Below are 21,399 nucleotides of genomic sequence, written 5' to 3' on the forward strand. Positions count from 1 at the left end.
GAAATCTTTATATAACCTGGGGTTAAAAGGATTTTTAATCACATTTTCTTTTAAGTTTTTATTAAATTAATTTTTTCATTGACAAGTAAAAATTGTATGTGTTTATGGTATACAGCAGATGTTTTGATATATGTATACATTTTGGAATGGGTAAATCAAGCTTTTTAACATAAGCATGATTACCTCATACACTTATTTTTATTTTACTTATTTATTTATTTTGATTGGTACAAACACTTAAAATCTACTCTCTTACCAATTTTAAAATACACATTTTTTAAAAGTTATTATTATTATTTTTCCTTTGTCTCTTTCTGGCCCATGAGTGGCAGACAAATCAATTGTTATGCCTGACACAGACACCTTATACTACTGTTCTGAGCTCAAGATTCTGATCTGTTGAATCTGAGAGGCTAACTAGAGTTCTAGGTTATAGATTACCATGGAGCTATTGTAATTTGTAAAGCTATTAATTTAAAACCCTGTAAGACTTTTAAAAAAAAAAATCTTGGCTAGAATGTCATAAGCAGTGAGTTTTATTGCAATACCTGCAGAAGTCAACACAGTAGGCAAAGAAAAAAAAGTTAGAGAGACAGATCAAAAAACATATAAAGCTCTACATGTTAACTTTACTGTTACAGATTCTTATTTTGGTACTAAGGGGGAAAAAAATGGGGAGTTAAAATGACCCCTGTGATGACCATCAATTTAAAAACAGGCATGAGGAAAAATCATGCAGCTGACTGGAGTCTTAGAAAACTTGGCATGGCTTAATGTTCGAAAATCTTATTGTTTCTTATTAATCTTCCAAGAGCAAAGAAGATCTTATAAATCCTGTCAAAGAATGTCAGGAGTTTGGACTGGCATTTTAGGTAGCAGCTATGATGGAGTTTGGATGTGTTGTCCCCCTCCAAACCTCATGTGGAAATTTGATCTCCAATGTGGCAGTGTTGGAAACTGATTGAGTCATGGGGGCGGCTCCCTCATGAATGGATTAACGTTCTCCCTGGGGGAGGAGGGGTAGTGAGTGAGTTCTTGCTCTATTAGTTCCCATGAGAGAGAGAGCTGATTGTTTAAAGAACCCTGGCACCTCCTCTCTCTCTTGCTTCCTCTCACCATGTGATCTGCTTGTACCTGCCAGCTGCCTACCACTTTCCACCATGAGAAGAAGCAGCCTGAGGCCCGTGCCAGATGCAGCTGTCCCAGAATCATAAGCCGAAGAAATCTCCATTCTTTATAAATTACCCAGTTCCATGTATTTCTGTTATAGCAACACAAAACAGACTAATACAGGCTGCTATTCTTACAGATTTTAATTAGACATCATGTGTTTATCATTTAGAATGCTTATTTTTGCTCTTAAAAGATTTCTAAAATCAGCAAAGGAAAAGAACCAAAATATTTATGGATGCAGGTAATCAATGACAATAATTTATTGTCTGCTCTAAAATAGCTAGAAGAGAGGACATCAAATGTTCTCATCACAAAAAAATGATAACATTTTTCAATGATGAATGTGCTAATTGCCCTGATTGGATCATCACACATTGTATACATGTATTGAAATATAACTGTGTACCTCACAAATATGTACAATCAATACATTTCAATTAAAAATAAATTTATTAAAAAATTTTAAAAAACAGAAAAAAGGACAAAAGACTTGTATAGATATTTCATAAAACATGATATCAAATGGAAAATAAACATGAATATGTGCTCATAATGGTTACTCCTCATGGAAATGCAAAGCAAAACTACAATGAGATAACACAAAAATGGCTAAAATTAAAAAGTTTTACACCAGGTGTTCATGAGAATGCAGACAACTCAAACTGTCATACGTTGTTTTGAGAGAGTGAGTTAGTACCACCACTGTTTGGTAATATCCACTAAAGCTAAATATATGCACAATCTATGGTCAAGCACTTCTACTCTTTTGTATATGTTATAGAGATGCAGAAAAAAATAGGAGAAAGTTGTCAGAATGACATGTACATTGAAAAAATCAGGTCTGACCATGATGTGCAAAGTGTGTTCCTGCATTAAACCACGAAGTTGAAATCATACATGTATATATTCTCAGAGCTCTATCAAGCTCACAAAGCAGGTGAACAAGCACAGTATATATTTTAGATGATGGATCACAAGAGATGATTGTAATTTAAAGAAAATGGGTCAAATTTTTTGCATTTAACACTATCTTTATTTTTAATAGCAATAAAATTAGGTTACATTAAAGTAGAAAAAACATAAAAGACAGTGAAGTATTACTGATTTCCTTTAACTGAAAAGGGCTCCCTTAGATACGGAGTTCCCAGACACACATCAGTTTCCTGACTTATCCCTGGTCATGTGTGCCCAGTGCAAAAGAAAGGCCTGACTGGGAAATTGAAGGAGCCAGTGGGATATTTCCACATGAGAGAACTCTTGGCAACATTCACAAAACTCACACTTCCACTCTCAAAATCTAGGAACACACCAACCTTGCCCAGAGGTTTCTCTATGTAGTGAGGAAATATTGGGGAGGTTGTCAGGAGACCATAATGATTACCCTCCTTCACACATAACAGAAGAAACATGTCACCAGATCCAATCAGTTTGCTATTCCCCCTTATCCCAGAATCCTTACAGACTCCTAGAGCCCAGTCCCAAGAGTCGTTCACATCCAGCTCCCAGTAATGTTTTCCAGTGGTGAAGCTCTGGGCTCCCCATGCAGCAAAATAGTTAGATCTGTCAGAATTCAAAGACGCATCTTGATGGACATGTCTAAACACCAGACTTCTCACATTGTCAAACAGCCTGATGTTGTGATTGGTTATTTCATTACTGAAGGAAATGTCCACTGTGGAAAGAAGAGAATAAATATTCCAGTTGAAACCAGTTTTTAAATTCTTGTGAAATAAGAGAGTTTACCTGAAGTCTCACTGGAAAATACTGTTCAAGATTAGAGGAATACTTGTACCTGGAAAACTGTTAGATTCAAGGGATGCTTGTATATCCACAGAAGAAATAAATGGCTAACCACAATGAAAACAATTCCTGAAAATTCAGAGATTATAAAGGAGAAGGAGTCATGTGAAAAACTGGAAAATTGTGCATTGCGGCCAAGTCCATTCCTTTAAATGTTACCTTTAAATGTTACCTTCACTGCTTTTCCTCTCTCAAGGCAGGGAACAGGGTGAGGGGAAGGTGAGAGACATTCTTTAAGGATAACACTTTGCCAGGGATATTATAATATGAGAGTTAGGCTAGCAAATTCACATTTAAAATGAAAAGAAAATCTGAATGTGCCTTCTGAGGAGTAATTTCCTTCTAAGAACTATCTGAATTTTATGTCTGATCCCACATCAAGCCTAGTCTTTTCCCTGCTAGACTGATTGTGGTCTGTAATGGAGTTCTATATAAGGCCTCACCAACGACCATATTGCCTTACTGCTCTTCATAAATCCTGGTTTCTGCATATCATTATGTAATTTTACTCATGTATTTTTCTAATTACATAGTTATATCTATTAAAATGCACATTATTACAAATGTAATTACTATGAAACTTTAACTAAAAAATATTTAAAAATAAAACACTAACTGAATCACATTATCATTTTACCAGCTTTAATTTAGTACAACTGTAACTATAAATGCCTATTCACAGGCTGCTTTCTTCTCCCAAACAAAAGATCATTAAAGAGGGAAAGATTGCCCATGGAAAACCATTACTGAAGACACTGTGTGGTGGTCCCACCAATGGACTGACACTCACCTCGGAAGCAGTTGAGCTTGTCCATCAGTCCAGTGATGGACCACGCGCTGAGCTCTGGATTCACAAGCTGGGGCAGCTGCACAGACTCACTCCTGAAGAAAAGAAGATTTAGCTACTTAATCTTTCTGGTGCCAGTGTTTAAGAAATGACAGATTACAACTAAAAATACTTCATTAAAACCTTCTCTGATATCGCAGTGTGCATACACAGTCCTGGAATAGGGCTGAGGCCTTCTTAGGGAGTCGTTCTTACTATTCTTCTCTTTCCTCCCCTGCCTCTCAGAGGTACTTGTCTCTTTCACTTACCATCTGCAACAGAGTAGTTTATTCACTTCAATTATGCTTACGATTTTGAATCCTAAAGACAAGGGTAAATGTCTTCTAGAAACTTCTGCATTGGACCTTTCAAAATGTAGATCCCTGAGTCACATAGGAGAAAAAAAATAACACTAACTTCTGATAAAAGAGGATAGGAAAACATATTCAACAATACACAAATGAACACGTGTGTGCACACACAAAATTTATTTTCCTAATAAACTGTTTTACCTTTGTTAGAAACAGCTTGATTGCTTTCACAGCACTCACGGTGCTCCAGTTTGCACTGAAGGCCAGACTTACCTTGTCAATGTGTCTCCAAAGTCCTGTAGAGAGAAAAAGAAAAGCTTAGACTTCTGAAGAAATCGGTTATTCTGCCCATCCAGCCTTTGGTCTTAGGAAAGTTTAGAAGAGTACAAACCACCATCACCCCCACCCTTTTTGTAAATCCATTTTCATCTCTAAGGATAATCCCAGTAAAACATATTGACAGAATGTAGATTCTGAATGAATTCAGAGTCTTGAGCTGATGAAGAAAAATAAATACATTAGTAACTGTGTAGTACTACAAACCACCAACTGTCTGCAAAGTAGTCTATCCCAGGGCTTGTCCCCAAAGGGTAATGTGTGTTAAATTAAGAGCATTTCAAAACTAGGAATTCAAAACCAAAGGAAAAAGTGAATGTTAGCTTTTACCAAATTAATAGATATTGCTCAGTGGAGATAAAGACTGAATTTACGTGGGTAAGTTGCTCCTTTTCGATTTTTAGAGAAGTGCAGGATAAGAAGGATTGTAGGAAGGAAGATTTCCTGAAAAATAAACTTTTATAGTTCCATGAAGCTTGGTGTTAATGGTCAAGTTAAGAGTTAGTTTACCTCTATTCTTCTCAGATGAGAAAGATCCTCACCATAGATGCAGGAGATGAAGAAATACATCTCTGGTACCAAGTAAATAACGGAGGGCAAAAATGTGAAAGTCAGCTAATATGAAATATTTCAAGGCATTTCCTTAGTTCTTACCTGGAGCAGCTCCACATCTGGTTTATGGCACATTTCTATCAGTTCCTGATACAATTCTTTTAGGTGTTTCCTCTTTTGTGCCATTTTGGCCTCACATCTCTTGAGTTTTTGTAAAATCTCTTCGCGTTCCTTTTTCAGTTTCTCTATATATTGTTTTTCTTCCTCACAGGAAACTGGATGCAGCTTTCTATACTCACCCCTGGTCATCTCTGCCTGTAGATACACATAGCACTGCAGGGACATAGATTTCCTAGATCACAAATCCAATCCCACTTTTTCCTCCTCCACATAAAGTTATCTCTTTCTCTATGACTCGTTCTCTACCAATCAGCTACACATACCCTAATTCATGTCCTTGCACTTCTCAGAATCCACAAATTCATCCTGCTCCTTACTTCATTTATTTTCTATTATTTATTAAAAATATAAAGAACCAAGGCCTCTCTCAAATTTTATCTAATTCATGAATTCTTGAAACACCTGTAGAAAAACCTTTCAGATTTAATATCTTTAGTATACATCCTCTCAAATCTGAAATACACCTGAAAACAAATGGAAGTTATGATCGACTGTTATATCTTTGCATGTAGTGTATTCTGATATGTTACTAAATTAGTCTCTAGTCTCAGAACTCCTTACTTTACAGTCTGAAGAATCCATCACTCTTAGCAAAAATGATGTATATTATATTCAAGATCAGAAACCATCAGACAAGAAAAAAATATCTTTATAACATTTCTAATCCCAAGCCCTCAGATTGATCTCTATCCTCATTTCTATTTTCCTGTTCTCTAAGGCCATGAGCTCTATATTATCCTGCCATTTTAAGAACATTAATTTTCATTCCATTAGTATCTCCTCATTCATTCTCTTCTTTCTCTCATTTTCCCTAGTTTCACCCCCCACCCCCCCACCTTTGGCCCTTTTTCCTGAGGTTTTCATTATGTTCAGTTTTCTTCTACTTGAACCAATATTATTGCCTAGGTCCTGAGCTATCAGTTTCCACCATCACAGGCACATTTTTAAAATTATTATTCATACCCCTCCTTTTCTCTCCCTAGACATCATTGTATTGAGCATTATGAAATACCTTCAATTTCCAGGTATATACACTTTAAAGAGTTCATCTCACACAGAAATATCTGCCTGAAATACCCATGTGTTTTAAACACCTACTTGTCCTTCAGAATTCTGATTGATCTTGAACCTATCTGAGAAATATTTCCTGTACGCTTTAACAAATATTACATGGAAAAGTTGAATTTTTTTTTCCTATTAAAATACATAATACAGACTCTCGTCACATATGAGGATTTCAGTTTAAGTTCCCAATGGAAAAGGGTCTAGCATATCTATGTCAAGCTGGTTCTGAGGGTAGCATTGTTTCATACTTACCATCCACTGGCTTATTATTCTGCTTTCCACAACTAGATTTCTCTGATTTTGTTGAATCTTTTTCCATAAAGTCCTCATATTCTTTATGAGCTTCTCCTGCAAAAGAACTATACATTTGAGCACCATAGATCAAACACCATAGATCTAAGACTTTAACTGATAGAGAGAGACAAGAAATGTCAGATATAAGTACATTAGAGAGAGTGCAACAATCAAAATCCTTCTTTGCTTGCCCTCGCAGAATTATCAATTCTAAGGGATTTTGAACTGTAGAACCGCAAGATGAAATGTAATTATTTGGCTAGGGAAATTGACAAAAGTATCATGTAATATGGCTAATTTTCAGGTAAACATACTGCCTGAAAATCCGTAGAGCCTGGTTAATGGACACAACATTACAGGCTGATAGGAAAAAAGTTCTAGTGATGTATAGTAATCCTAGGCATATGTAATTAACATTTATTTACTGTATGTTCTAAAATGGTTAGAAGACAGGAGCTCAAAGGTTCTCATCATGAAGAAATGATAAAGTTTTGCAATGATAAATACACTGATTACTCTGACTTGATCTTCGCAAACTGCACACATGTATTGAAATCTAATCTATATCCCATAAATATGTACAATCAGTCATATCAATTAAAAAATAATTTCCTTAAAATCAAATAAAAATCTGAGTCTACTGATGCTAGTCCCCTACTATTTCCAGTGTACTGTTTTTAAAGTTACTTGTCCAGTGTTACTAAATATATTTCCTATATAAAAGCCATGTTGCACTTGTAGTATTAGTAGCTGTACAGTACTTTGAGCATTATCCTGTATAGTCAAAATAATACTAGCCATTAACTTAATCACCCTCTCTTTCAGTGCTATCTGTTAAAGTAGGTATATTTATGTATTTTATTCACGGCTGTATAATTGGATCCTAGAACAGTACCGGACCCTCAGTAAAGAATGAATTAATCATCATCATGACCCTCATCGTCCTTATAATCTCTTAGCTCTACTCTCCTCCAGCTTCCAAAAAGGAAGCTCAGAGGCACCACTCACCCGGTGTTCCTCAGCAGCCTCTTCAATGGAACAGTGTCTGTGAGCCTCGTGCCCCTGAGAGTGAGAGCACAGCACACACAGCAGGTTCTTGTCCTCTTCACAGAAGATCTTCTTTGTCTGCTTGTGGGTCCCACACATGTGTTCCTCGGAACTCAGGAATTGCCAGAGACTGGCTTTTCTGGCAATGGCCACCAGATTCTTCAGAAGAATATTGGTTTTGAAATCTGTTGCCTGTGATGGTTCCCTGCACATTGGGCAAGGGGAAGGGATTTGGGCTTCTTCCCAGGAAAGGCAGAGACATGGCCTACAAAAGCTGTGCCCACAGCCTATGGTGACTGGGTCTATAAGGTAGTTAATGCAGATGAGGCAGGTGAGTTCTTTCTGGAAGGCTTGTGAGATGTCCGAGTCCATTTTCCTGAGGGAAGAAAATCAGAACAGTTTACTCCTCTGCTCTGGAAAGACAACATCCTAAGCAAGAATTTACTCAGGTTCTGACTCAGTAATAAACTTCTATCTAGAGCAAGATGGGCTTTACCTTGTATATGACACAAATGGAAAACTGGGGTACAAAGAGATCTCTCGAGCTTTGCAGAAAACTTTTCTGGTTGCCTAACAAACATGCATCAACATTGCCAAAACCATTTCTGTGCCATAAATGTATCACATTTTGTTGAAACAGTAGTTTCCTACAAATTGCAGGAACTGCAGAGGTTTGACTCAATCTGCAGCTACAGGAGGAAGGACCAGATTGATCTGAAAATGAATCATACTGCTCATTGCCAGTCACTGGTTTAGCAAAGACCTTGTGACTGAGCTTTAACCTCATTATTTCATTTAATTATCATAGATGTTATACCATTTTTTGTTGCTGTTTTGTTTTTTCTTTTTTGTTTTAACCATTATATCTTGATGACTGTTCCAATATGACTGTACTAGTAAGTGTTGCAGCAGAATGCATACTTTTGACCAAAATTAAAATCAGCTAACCAAAGAGTCATTGTTTTCTAAGTAACTATGGTAACTCAATCAACAACCGTTTTCTGATATGTTTACTGTTCCAGGAACTGTCTATCAACCTGAAGATATAATGCTACGACAACCTTACAAACAGATAATGAAAGTTTCAAAAAATAAACAAGTTGATAAAATGCAGTAGTGTTCAGAATGCCACTGACTTCAAAGTCTTTCATCTCTCACCCATGATCCAAAACATGCCTTTCTTGCAACCCATTGATAAACACGTATAAGAAACTTATATATTGAAGACATATTCATAAAACCAAATTTTGTCCTTTGATATTGTTTGTCTCTAATAGATATCTACCCCAAATCAATTTTTGAATACATAAGAATAATAAGGATTATGCTAAACTTTGTAAATCAAATCATATTTCAATCAGCCTGTTTAAATATTAATGTGCGAAGTTGTTGAATTTGTTCTCCTATTTCATTATCTACACCCCTGCATTCAAACTGGCCAATAATTAAAGAATTAAAAGACTAATATCTTCCAAGTCTTTTAAACCATAAGGCATTCTTTCACATTATGAGAAAAAGTTAATTATCATGTAATGAAAATTTACTTTAAAAATGGGTTCCTCATTTCTACACTAAATAAATGCAGGTGACACTCTCATTCCTGAGATTTCTTCATAAATATCAGTGTCACTTTTTTTTTCAGGCTTACACTTTTTCTGTCTTCTTTAGAATTTAAGTCAATAAACCGAAGTATCTAAAGACATAAAATAACCACAATCAAAAGCAAAATTTTCCTAATTATTTTATGCTTTATTTAGTTATATGTTGAATATATTCCCTTTTATATATGTACTTGAATGCACCACTTGTAAAGTAGGATATAATACATGTGCAACCTACTTGTAGAATAAAATGTCCCAAATCAAATTATAGGATCAACCACAAGTACAAAATTATAAGATCTCTGGCAGCTATTTTTGAGTCCTTACTATAGAGATGAACCACCCCCAAATATGTAAAACAATAAACAAAAAAAATATTAATTCAAAAACATGAAACGAGATAGTACAATAGTTTTGTTTACAAATAGGTTATAAGAATGGAGTCATTTTTACTAAGAAAACATCATTTCATAGAAAAAATCTGTTTGCTGATTTATAAATTAAAATTATGTTTCTTGTTTTGGTTTTAGAAAGTAGTAGAATTTCATTTCTGTAAATTGTGTGCTCACCTAAGGAATATATCTGTGGTCTTACCAATGCTTTCTGTAGAAGTAATAATATGAAGTCAGCTCAGGGATCAGGGCTTCACAGTGCAGCAGTGATAGCTTTCAGAAGTGTCCAAAGCCAGGTGAGTTCAAAAGGCACTCTGTCTGTTCTGGAGAAGAATGAGCTGGGCTCCTTGAGTGTCCTTTTATTGAGTCTCTGAAGACCACACCTATTCATCCAAGTGATTACATTTCAGGGGTCATCAGAAGGGTGTTAACATGGATGATTAGGTTTCTTCAGGACAAAGAAAAGATCGATTTGACACCTTGGCTAATTTCCATAAACAAGCATCTTCAAACATCATCTCATCAAGAATCACAAATTTATCAACAATTAAATCCCCAAATGGTGACTTTATACCTAAAACAAATTTTTTTTTGGATTAATGATGTATTAGTCTGTTTTTGTTGCTTATAACAAAATACTTGAAACTGGGTGATTTATAAAGAAAATGGAATTTATTCCTTACAGTTTCTGAGGTTGGGAAGTCCAAAGTCCATGTGGTGGTGGTGACAGTGACTCAGGGGTCTCACATTGCAGGATGGGGAAGCAAAGAGAACAAGACAGACTTTCCTCTTCTTTTAAAGTCCTCAGAACCACACCCCTGACCACCATTTTTAATCCATTCACTACTTCATGGTCCTACAATCCAATCACCTCTTCAGGGCTCCACCTTTCAATTATCATGATAGGATTTCCCACCCTCTTAACAGTCACAGTTTCTAATACATAACAATTTCTAATACATAAAACTTGGGGGACACAATGCAAGCTTCAGTGAGTTTTGGGGGGACGTGATTCAATCCACTACAAATGATTTTTATTTTTAAGCTATAAAAAAGGTAAAATTATTTTATCACTTAATGATTTTAACAAAAGTCTTGAAAACTTTGGAAATAATTTGCATGAGATTGGTTTTGCATATATTCTGTTGGTGTAGAAAGTGTTTTATTTCTTGTATGATTTATTTTGTGTTTTACTTGTTCCTTTTTGTTTTGTTTGCAATTGGCTAGTACAGGAATCTAAGGTGAGGGACCTTGACCTTGGTGTTACCAGTACATGCTCCTCCAAGTGACTTAATTGGCCAGCCCTGTTTTTGTGTTTTAACATAAGACTTTAATGTGAAAACAAATTTGGCCCCCACTCCAGGGTGGACATTTCTCCTGCCTTTCACACTCAAAATACAGTTACTTAAGGTTTTCTCTCAACAGCAGAATATAGTACTCACTGCCTGGAACTCCTCAATTTCACTTCTAGAGAGAATGGCTAGAAAGCTCCTTTCCAGGGAAACCTTATGTCAGAGCAGGGTGGAAAGGAGTTGTAGTCAGGCAAATGATAATTTATTTCTACCTGAGAAAATAAATATGATGGAGGCTTTTACCCCCAACACATTTAGTCTACGACTTATGGGGTAGGAAAAGAGGCCACTTCGGATCCTTGAACAGTTTCCATTTTTTTTACTCCAGATAGCTTACAAGCAGTCTAAAGGAGCCAAGCTATAAATTCTGGAGAAGCAGCTTGGTTCTGTGCTCTAGAGTTTTTACAAAACAGCCTTGGCTGTACAGAGAACATTGGGACAGTGGAGTGAGAAAGCAAGTCTCTGAGGAGCTGAAGGAACAAACCTCCAGCAGGAGAGAAGGAAAGGAGAGAGCCCAGCTTCTCAAAGCTGGATTGTTCCACCATAAAATCTCTATGCCTTTGCTGGACTCTTCTGAGATCTGGGAGTTCCCCTTGATTAAGTCATCCAGAGATAGAACTGGAGGTTTGATTCTGGGGACAGATGGCAAGGACTTAGGAGAGAGAATCTCTATGGAAAAGGGAAATGGCTGAGCCGACACCCTGATTCATGGGGCAGAGTGGAGTTAGAGTGGGGAGTAACCTGTTAAACCAGTGCCAGTGAATAGAGCTAGTCAAATGGGGTAGGGGAAGCCAAGAGAATTCTGGAAAAAGAAAAGTGAGAGATTAGAAGGTGCAAGAAGGAGCTTTTACTGTTTACTGGACAGACCATCCTCTTGTCTTAGCTTCAGAAAAAAAGCAGTGGAGGGTGAAAGAGTTGCCCTTGATCTGGGGCCAACACAATAAAATACGTCTCTATGGCCCTTCCAGATGCTCCCAATCTAACCCAACTGCCAGGGAAGTCTGTGAAGTTTTCTGGCTCCTAGAGTCCCTTCTGGTATTGTCAATCCCAAATTCTCTGATCCAGGGGCTGCCCCAGCCTTTTCTCCCTGTTATTTGTTTTGTTTTTTCCTAACGCAGACAAACCAACACTGTTCCATTCCAAGGTGTGACAATTCCAAACTCTAGCCAGCCTTTCATGTCATTATAAAGTTATATAATGTTACCCAAGTAGGAAGATAAAAGATATTCCTTGACCACTTGTTAGTTGCAGTTATACAATTTAAACATTTGAATATTCTGTATGTGGGCCTCAATTTGTTGTTTTTCCTTGACTTCATAAAAAATGAGAAGATGTCTGTGGGGAAAAAAAACTACAAAAAACTCTTGGAGAAATGTTAACAGTCAAAATGAAGAGCTATGTGGAATGGGTACTGGTGATTAAGTGAAACTATCTCTTGACACCCACCTTTACCCAGCCTAGAGCCTGTTCCCAAATCAGCTTCCTTGAAAATTGCCCTTTTCTCCTTTTACTGATGAGTTTATAAATTGAATTGTAACAAAACAGAACCACAATACTGAAAAAAAGACAAAACATTTTTTAATTAATTTTTTATTGAAATATATTGATTGTACATATTTGTGGGGTACAGAGTTATATTTCGGTATATGTATACAATGTGTGATGATCTAATTAGGATGATTAACATATTTATCATTGCAAAACTTAATCATTTCTTTGTGATGTGAAAACTTGATTGCACCTTTATCTTTTGTATTTCCAAAAATGTTTTGTACTCTCTTTAATACTCTTCCAGGTTTTTTCCAAAAAACCGAGGTAGAGATGTTGGAGGAAGATTACCTCTAATAATTAGTTCAGGGCCTACCACTGTGTTAAATATTCTACATACATTATCTCACACAATTATCATACAACTCCTAGAGTCTTAATTCTGAAATGAAACAAAGATTCAACTCGGGCCATGGAGAGTTTTTGGAAGGAATGGAAATTATCATTTGGTCTCTAAACCTTCAATAATACATATATATATATTTCAGGTGGATGATGCTATTAAGTTTCTACAACTATGCTTTTTAATAATGATCTTGGATTCCAAATACACAACTAATTTCTCCTGGGAGCTCATAATTTTCGAGAACATCTCCAAGGTTTTTGTGTTTTTTCCTATTTCTCTACCAAGAAGCAGGCAGCTGGCTAAAAGAGATGGTCAGCCAATGGGCAATGCTTAAGCAATTCAAATACCCTTTCATGAATGGTGAGCCAGAATAAACTATTCTAGCTTCACAGTTTAAACTCTAGACTAGTTTTCAAGGTTTCAAGTGTATCATGATATAATTCATCACCCTCCACAGTGAACATTTGTGAACTTCCAAGATGTATCAAGAACTACTACAGCAGACTACAGTCTACACTTCTTCATCCTTTTCCCCCACCTCAACCTTTCCCTCGGTATGTACTAACTATTCACTGATGAGTTATAATAATGCAAATGCTTTTAGATTTTCATAATAAAATGCTTTGCAGCTTTTAAGAACTTTTGCATATTTTATTTCATTTGATATTTACAAGAAAAATAAGCTTTGTTTAATACTCTTTTTTTTGTTTTGACTGGTAAGGGGATCATAACCCCTGGCTTGGTGTTGTCCACACCATGCTCAGCGAGTGAATACACCGCACTGGCCATCCCCATATAGGATCCGAACCTGCAGCCTGGGCGCTACCAGTGCAGCACTCTCCCGAGTGAGTCACGGGGCCAGCCCAGCTTTGTTTAATACTCTTTAGACTACATTACAGAGTGTGTTGGTTTTCTATTGCTACTGTGATAGACAACCACAAATTTAGTAGCTTAAAAAACAAAATGTTATTATCTTACAGTTCTGTAAATTAGAAGTCTGACACAAATTTCACTGAGCTAAAATCAGGGTGTCAGCAGGGTCACATTCCTTTTTGAAGGTTCTAGGGGAAAATCACTATCCTTGCTTTTTCTGACTTCTAGAGGCCTCCCACATTCCCTCCATTTTCAAAATAAGCAACAGTGGGTTAGAATGAGTCCTCCTCAGATGACACTACTCTTTCTCTTCTGCCTCTCTTAATTTCAGCTCATTAGCAACATTAATTATATCTGCTACTTTAATTTCCCTTTGCCATGTAACCTATTCACAGATTCCAGGATTAGAAAATAGAAATCTTTGGGAGGCCATTATTATGCCTACCACACACAGCAATTAATTTATGTGGAAATTTCCTCAGGGGAAAAAAGGTCAACAGAAGTATTAGAATGTAGAAAATGTGTTCAGTGGTGGATAATGAAGGATATATTTCTTACTTGCTTTTGTTGTGAAAGCTTCAATGTATTATCCATAACTCAAAAAAAATATTTGCAGAAATTATCAAGCAGGCTTTTATTGTCTAAATATGTGTGTTCCCCCAAAAATTCATATGTTGGAACTTAATCCCCAATGTGTATTATGTATTAAGAAGGAGGGCCTTTGGAGAAATGATTAAGTTATGAGGGATCTGCCTTGGTGAATGGGATTAATGCCTTTATTGAAAGAAGCTAACTAGCCCTTCCACATTTTCTGCCATGTGAGATTGCCATGACAAAACTCCATCTATGGAATAGGCCCTCACCAGACAGGATATCTGCTGGCAAAATGATCTTGGACTTCCCAGCCTCCAGAACTGTGAAAAAATAAATTTCTGTTCTTTATAAATTATCCAGTCTCTGGCATTTTGTAATAGAAGCAAAAATGGACTAAAATACATGGTTTTATTCTACAATAAATATTTAGTTTTCACTTCTAAATTGTAAGATGAATGTTTTATATAATCCACATTAAAAACATTTTATTTAAAAATATGCTTGATTTTTTTCTGATTCATGCATTTTAAAAAATTGATTATATATATTTATGGGACACAGAGATGACTCTCAGCACCTGTGCCCAAGATGTGATGATCAGATCAATACTATCAGCATGCCCAGCACCTCAAATTGCAGTTATACCCTGTGTCCCCCACCCAACCTCTCCCCAATCCTTCCCCTCTGGCCACCCTAGAGTCTGTTCTCACCCTCTGCAAGTCCAATGCACTACTGTGGTCTTTCTTTCTTTCATTTTTCTCTCTTAACTCCCACTTATGAGTGAAAACATGTGGTATTTTTCCCCTGTGCCTGGCTTATTTCACTTAACATCATTTTCTCTAAGCTGCTGCTCATCACAGAATTTCATTCTCTTTTATGGCAGAGCAGTATTCCATTATGTATATATAACATTTTCCTTATGCAGCCACCCATCAATGGAAATTTAGGTTGGTTCCATATTTTGGCTATTATAAATAGAGCTGTGATGAACACAGGAGTGCAGGTATCCCTTTGACATGATGATTACCATCCCTTCGTGTATATACCCAGAAGTAGGATTACTGGATCATACGGTAGTTCAATCTGTAGTTGTTTGAGAAAGGTCCATACTGGTTTTCATAATGGCTGCACTAATTCTCAGTCCCACCAACAGTGTAGAAGAGTTCCCCTGTCCCCACATCCGCATCAGCAATCGCTATTCTCAGTCTTTTTGATAACAGCTCGTCTAACTGGGGTGAAATGATATCTCAATGTGGTTTTGAGTTGCATTTCCCTGATTCTTGGTGATGTTGAGCATCTTTTCATATACCTGTTAGCCATTTGTATGGCTTCCTTTCAAAAATGTCTCTTCAGCTCCGTTGCCCATTTTTTAATTGAAATCTTTATTTTTTTTTACATTGAAGTTCTTTAAGTTCCTTGTATACTCTGGGTATGAATTCCTTGTAGGATGAATAATTTGCAAATATTCTCTCCCATTCTGTAAGGAGGGAAAATTGACAAAACCTTAGGAAGACTAAGAAAAAAAGAAAAAGAAAAAAATGCAAATTAATAAAATCAGAGATGAAAAAGGAAATATTACAACTGATACGTCAGAAATACAAAGGATCATAAGAAACCATGACAGATAGCTATACACAAACAAATTGGAAAACCTAGAAGAAATAGTTAAATTTCTGGACACATACAATCTACTACAAAGAATCACAAATAAATCAGGAAGAGTCACAAATAAATCATAATAAAAAAAACTAAATATACTAATAACTAGTAACAAGATTGAATCGGTTATAAAAAGTATTCTTTAAGAAAAAGCCCAGGACTTGATGGCTTCACTACAAAATTCTACCAAATATTTAAAGAGCTAATACCAATTATTCTCAAACTATTCCAAAAAATTTAAAGGGAGGGAATTCTTCTAAATTTATTCTAAGAGACCAGCATTACCCTGATACTAAAACAAGACAAGGACACAATAAAAACAAACAAGCAAACAAAGAAAAACTACAGACCAATACCCCTGATGAACATAGATGCAAAAATTCTAAAAAACAAACAAACAAACAAAAACTAGCAAAACAAATTCAACAGCATGTTAAAAAGATTATTCACCAAAATAAAGTAGGATTCATTCCAGGTATTTAAGAATGATAAAACATATGCAAATCAATGAATGTGGTGCATCACCTCAGCCAAACCAAGGACAAAAACCACATGATTATTTCAATACATAGTGAAAAAACATTCAATAAGATTCAGCATCTTTTCATGATAAAAACTCTCAACAAATTAGATATAGGAAAAAGGTACCTTATTACAATGAAGGCCTTATATGACAAACCTCCAACAAGCATCATAACGAATAGTGAAAAGCTAAAATCTATTTCTCTAAAATCTGGAACAAGGCTGTGATGCTCGCTCTGCCACTTCTATTTAACATAGTACTGGAAGTTCTGGCCAGAGCAATCAGACAAGAGAAAAAAAGAGAGTATCTTCTAAACTGGAATGGAAGAAGTCAAATTGTCTCTGTTTGCAGATGACATGATCATATACATAAATACACACACACACACACACACACACACACACATATACATACATATATGTAGAAAACTCCACCAAAAATATTCATAAAATTAATAAATGAGATTAGTAAAGTAGCAGGATACAAAATCAACATACAAAAATCAGTAGCTTTTCTATATGCCACCTGTAAACTATGTGAAAAAGAAATCAAGAAATCAATCTTATTTCAACAGCTAAAAACATACATAGGAATGAATTTAACCAAGGAGGTAAAAGATCTTTACAATAAAAACTATAAAATAATCATGAAAAAAATTGAAGACACAAATAAATAAAATGTCATTCTGTGTTCATAAGTTAGAAAAACTAATATTATTAAATACTTCCCAAAGCAATCTACATATTTAGTGCAGTTCCAACCAAAATACCAGTGACATACTTCACTGAAATAAAAAAGAAAAAAATCCCGAAATTTGTATGGAACCACAAAATACTTCAAATAACCAAGGCAATCTTGAGCAGAAGAACGAAGATGGAGGCATCACACTACCTGACTTCAATATATATTAAAAACTTATAGTAGCCAAATCAGCATTATACTGGCATAATAATAGAAACATAGACAAAGGAAACAGAATAAATAACCCAGAAATAAAAGTGTGTGCTCATTCACAATAGCCAAGATATGGAATTAACACGAGTGTCCATTAACAGATGAATGGATAAAGAAATTGTGGTATATATACACAATAAAATACTATTCGGTCATAAAAAAAACAACAACAAAAAATCTAAATCCTGTAATTTTCAGCAACATGGATGAACTTGTAGGACATTATATCAAGTGAGGTGAGGCAAGCACAAAAAGACAAACGCCGCATGATATCATTCATATGAGGAATCTAAAAAAGCTGATTTCATAGAAGTAGAGTGTACAATAGTGGTTACCTGAGGCTGGAGAAGGGAGGAAAAGGAAGGGAAGGGGGAAGTTTAGTTAATGGGTATAGGGCCACAGTTAGACAAGAGAAATAAGTTCTGCAAATGAATCTGCTATTGCACAGAAGGATAATTATAGTCAACAATATTGTATAGTATATTTCAAAGGAGCTAGAAGAGAGGATTTTGAATGTTGTCACTAAAAAAAAGATGAATGTTTGAGATGATGGAAATGCTAAATACCTTGATTTGATTGTTACACAATGTATATACATATCAAAACATCTCACTGTACCTCATAAACATTTATAATTATTATGTGTCAATTAAAGAAAGTGAAATGGAGGATAATAATAGAAAAAAAAAACAAAAGAGAGATGAGTGAGTTATAAGAGGGACTGGATAGAAGCCTAACAAATTTTTTATCTCAGAGTGGTATTGTGGGTGATATTTTTATTCTTCTATTTAATAATTTTCTATAAAAAGCATCTCCTAGTTTGGTAATCAGAAAAGAAATAAACATTATTTTACATCAAGAAACTTAATATCAGTTTTAATAGTATACAATGGAAAGCCTTTGATAAAATAAATAGTAATGTACTATCATGAAAAAAATATTGAATAAGAACAGATTTGGAGGAATGACATCATCCAACTTCGAGACTTACAATAAAGCTACAGTTACAAGACAGTGTGGTATTGAGGATAGAATAAGTAAAGAGATCAGTAAAACAAAAGAGCACGCCTATACATAGACTGACATATAGACAGTCAATGAATCTTTCACAAAGATCAAAGACTATACGATGGAGAAAAGACAGTTTTTTCAGCAAGTGGTGCTGGAACCACCGGACATCTGCATGCAGAAAGATGAATCTAGATAGAAACTTTACAATCTTCACAAAGTTTAACTCTAAACAGATTAGACCCGAAAGTAAAATGCAAAAACTGTAAGACTCCTAGAAGATAATAGAGAAGAACACCTACATGAACTTGGGTGTAGTGATTTTTTAGATACAATAACATAAGCACAATCTATGAAAGAATTAATTCATAATCTGGGCTCCTTTTAAATTAAATACTTCTGCTCTGCGAAAAGTAATGTCAAAGGAATGCGAAGACAAGCCACAGACTGGGAAAAAATATTTGCAGAAGACACATCTGATAACAGACTGCTGTCTAAAGTATACAGAGAATTCTTTAAGTCCCAATAATAAGAAAACAAAGAACCCAATAAAAAAAAAAAGGGTCAAATTTTAACTGACACCTCACCAAAAAATGTATACAAATGGCAAATAAGCATATGAGAAGATGATAAACATCATATGTTATCAGAGAAATGCAAAGTAAAACAGCAATGAGATATAACTACACATCTTTTAGATGAACCAAAATCCACAACGCTGACAACAACAAATGCTGGCAAGCATGTGGAACAACAGAAATTCTGATTCATTGCTGGTGGGAATGCAAAATGGTACAACCACTTTGGAAGGCAGTTTGGCAGTTTCTGACAAAACTAAACATTCTCTTACCGTATATATGATCCAGCAATCATGCTCCTTGATATTTAACCAAAGGAGGTGAAAATTTATTTCCACACAAAAACCTGCACATGAATGTTAATAGCAGCTTTATTCATAATTACCAAAACTTGGAAGCAGTCAGATGTCCTTCACTGGGTGAACTGATAAATAAACTGTGGTACATCTAGATGATGAAACGATATTCAGTGCTAAAACAAAATGAGAAATCAGTCCATGAAAAGACATGGAGGAATCTTAAATGCATTACTTAGTGAAAGTTATCACTCTAAAAAATCTACGTACTATCTGCTTTCAACTATATGACATTCTGGAAAAGGCAAAACTATGGAGACAGTAAAATGATCAGCAATTTCCAAGGGTTGCAGGGGGTGGGGATGAATGAGTGGAGCACATTTAACTTTAAGGGCATGTTTTATTTCTAATAGATGTCATTATGTATTTGTCCAAACCCACAGAATGTACAAAACCAAGAATGAATTCTAATATCAACACACACAAAAAAAAACCGGGGGGGGGGGGAAGAAGATATAACAACCACAATTACTTGAAGTTGATACGACAAGCAAACAGAAAGGATGTTGTTGGGGGGGAGGGCGGAGGGAGAAGGGAGGGAGGTTTTGGTGATGGGGAGCAATAATCAGCCACAATGTATATCGACAAAATAAAATTTTTTAAAAAATGTGTTCTTTATTGAGGAAAAAAATTAATTTTACCTAAATTCAGAAGTTATTAAAGGGAGCTACATAGTCTCACCTAACCTCTGACTCAAACTGGTTTGCCCCTGGAAGTCAGCACTTGGTGTTTTTATGCATATTCTTCTCAATCAATTAGAACTCTCCATGTGTCCTGAATTAATCACTATTAGTAATTTAAGAAGTACAAACCAGTTTTAAATTTAAGGAGTAAAACCATGGGACCAAGTCATGGTTCAGCTACTATACAAGTTGTGTGACTTTGGTGGCTGATGTTTTATGAGCTCAGTTTCCTTGTTTTCAAAGTGGAGATGGTAGACATAATGCTATCTAGAGGCTGCCTTACAGTGGTGTTGGGAGGAATGAGGAAATATGTAAACAGTTTGTTAGATGTGATGCTCTATAGAATGGATATTTATTATATATGTATAAAATATGTATTTATCAGATGTATATATAAAACAAGTTATAAAAAACCCCAAGGTTTAAGATAATAATGGCACCTCAAGAAAACATCATTTGTAGAACTTAGATTTTGTATGTAAGCACTTTTACCTCTTTTGTTAAGTTATATGCCAAGGTATATGTCAGTGGTGTACAATCAACTCTCAGAATGAAGTTTCCTGAAAAATAGGGAAAGGATAGATTGTTTTTTAATTTAATTTCTCTCTGTTATTAATTTATTCAAAACCATTCCTAATTCTCTAAGTAGAATGATCCTTTTAAAAACTAAATTCAATTAAAGCTCTCCAAGGGTTCCCCACCTCACTCTATAAAATCCTCATCTTCACCATGGCCCACAGTGCCACACATGAAACAACCCCAGGTCACCTCTCCAAATCTTCCTCTCTTTACTGTGCCCAAGAACACTGCCTCAGGGTCTTTGCACACACTGTTCCCTCAGCCTGGATCAGTGTTCTGCATTATATCTGTGTGCCTTATTCCTCCTCTGGTCTAATGTCACATTTTCTAAGAGGTTTCCCCTGACCACCCTACCAAACAGCACACTCTTCCCCACTCCCTGTCTTAACCACTCCATTTCTCTCTTAACCTTGGCTTATTTTTCTTCGTATTATTCATCTACCTAACATATCAAATATTTGTATTTTTATTATCTGTCCTCCCACTAGAAAATGAGTTTCATGGGACCAGGTGCTTTATTTAATTTGCTGCCAAAGCCTCCCCATGCTTCAAATGGTCCTAGCATTTAGCACTTACCTAATATAAATATTTGTTGTGAAAATGAATTTGTGAGCCAGTTGCTTTCTAGATGGTTCTGAATAGAGAACAGACATGGCATTCCCATTCCTCAGGAGTTCAAGGGCTGGCAGGTGTGAGAGTCAAGAGAATCAGCCAGAAGAGGTGCTCTTGGGAGGCCTTGGGAGCACAGGGACCAGAGGCCGACTCAGGA

The 21,399-nt window shown here is 35.8% G+C and overlaps 1 protein-coding gene across 1 annotated transcript; it reads right to left on the bottom strand.

Moving 5' to 3' along the window:
* Positions 1 to 2,351: 2,351 nt before the first annotated feature.
* LOC134375054 (tripartite motif-containing protein 43-like) lies at positions 2,352 to 7,956 on the bottom strand. Its single transcript, XM_063093190.1, has 6 exons — positions 7,546 to 7,956; positions 6,496 to 6,591; positions 5,101 to 5,331; positions 4,384 to 4,406; positions 3,764 to 3,855; positions 2,352 to 2,845 (listed from the first exon to the last, which is right to left on the bottom strand). Exons 1-6 carry the CDS (start codon positions 7,954 to 7,956, stop codon positions 2,352 to 2,354), a joined length of 1,347 nt encoding a protein of 448 aa, XP_062949260.1.
* Positions 7,957 to 21,399: the final 13,443 nt, after the last annotated feature.

The sequence above is a fragment of the Cynocephalus volans genome, chromosome 4, assembly GCF_027409185.1.
Source record: "Cynocephalus volans isolate mCynVol1 chromosome 4, mCynVol1.pri, whole genome shotgun sequence".
In the NCBI taxonomy this organism is placed as follows: Eukaryota; Metazoa; Chordata; class Mammalia; order Dermoptera; family Cynocephalidae; genus Cynocephalus; species Cynocephalus volans.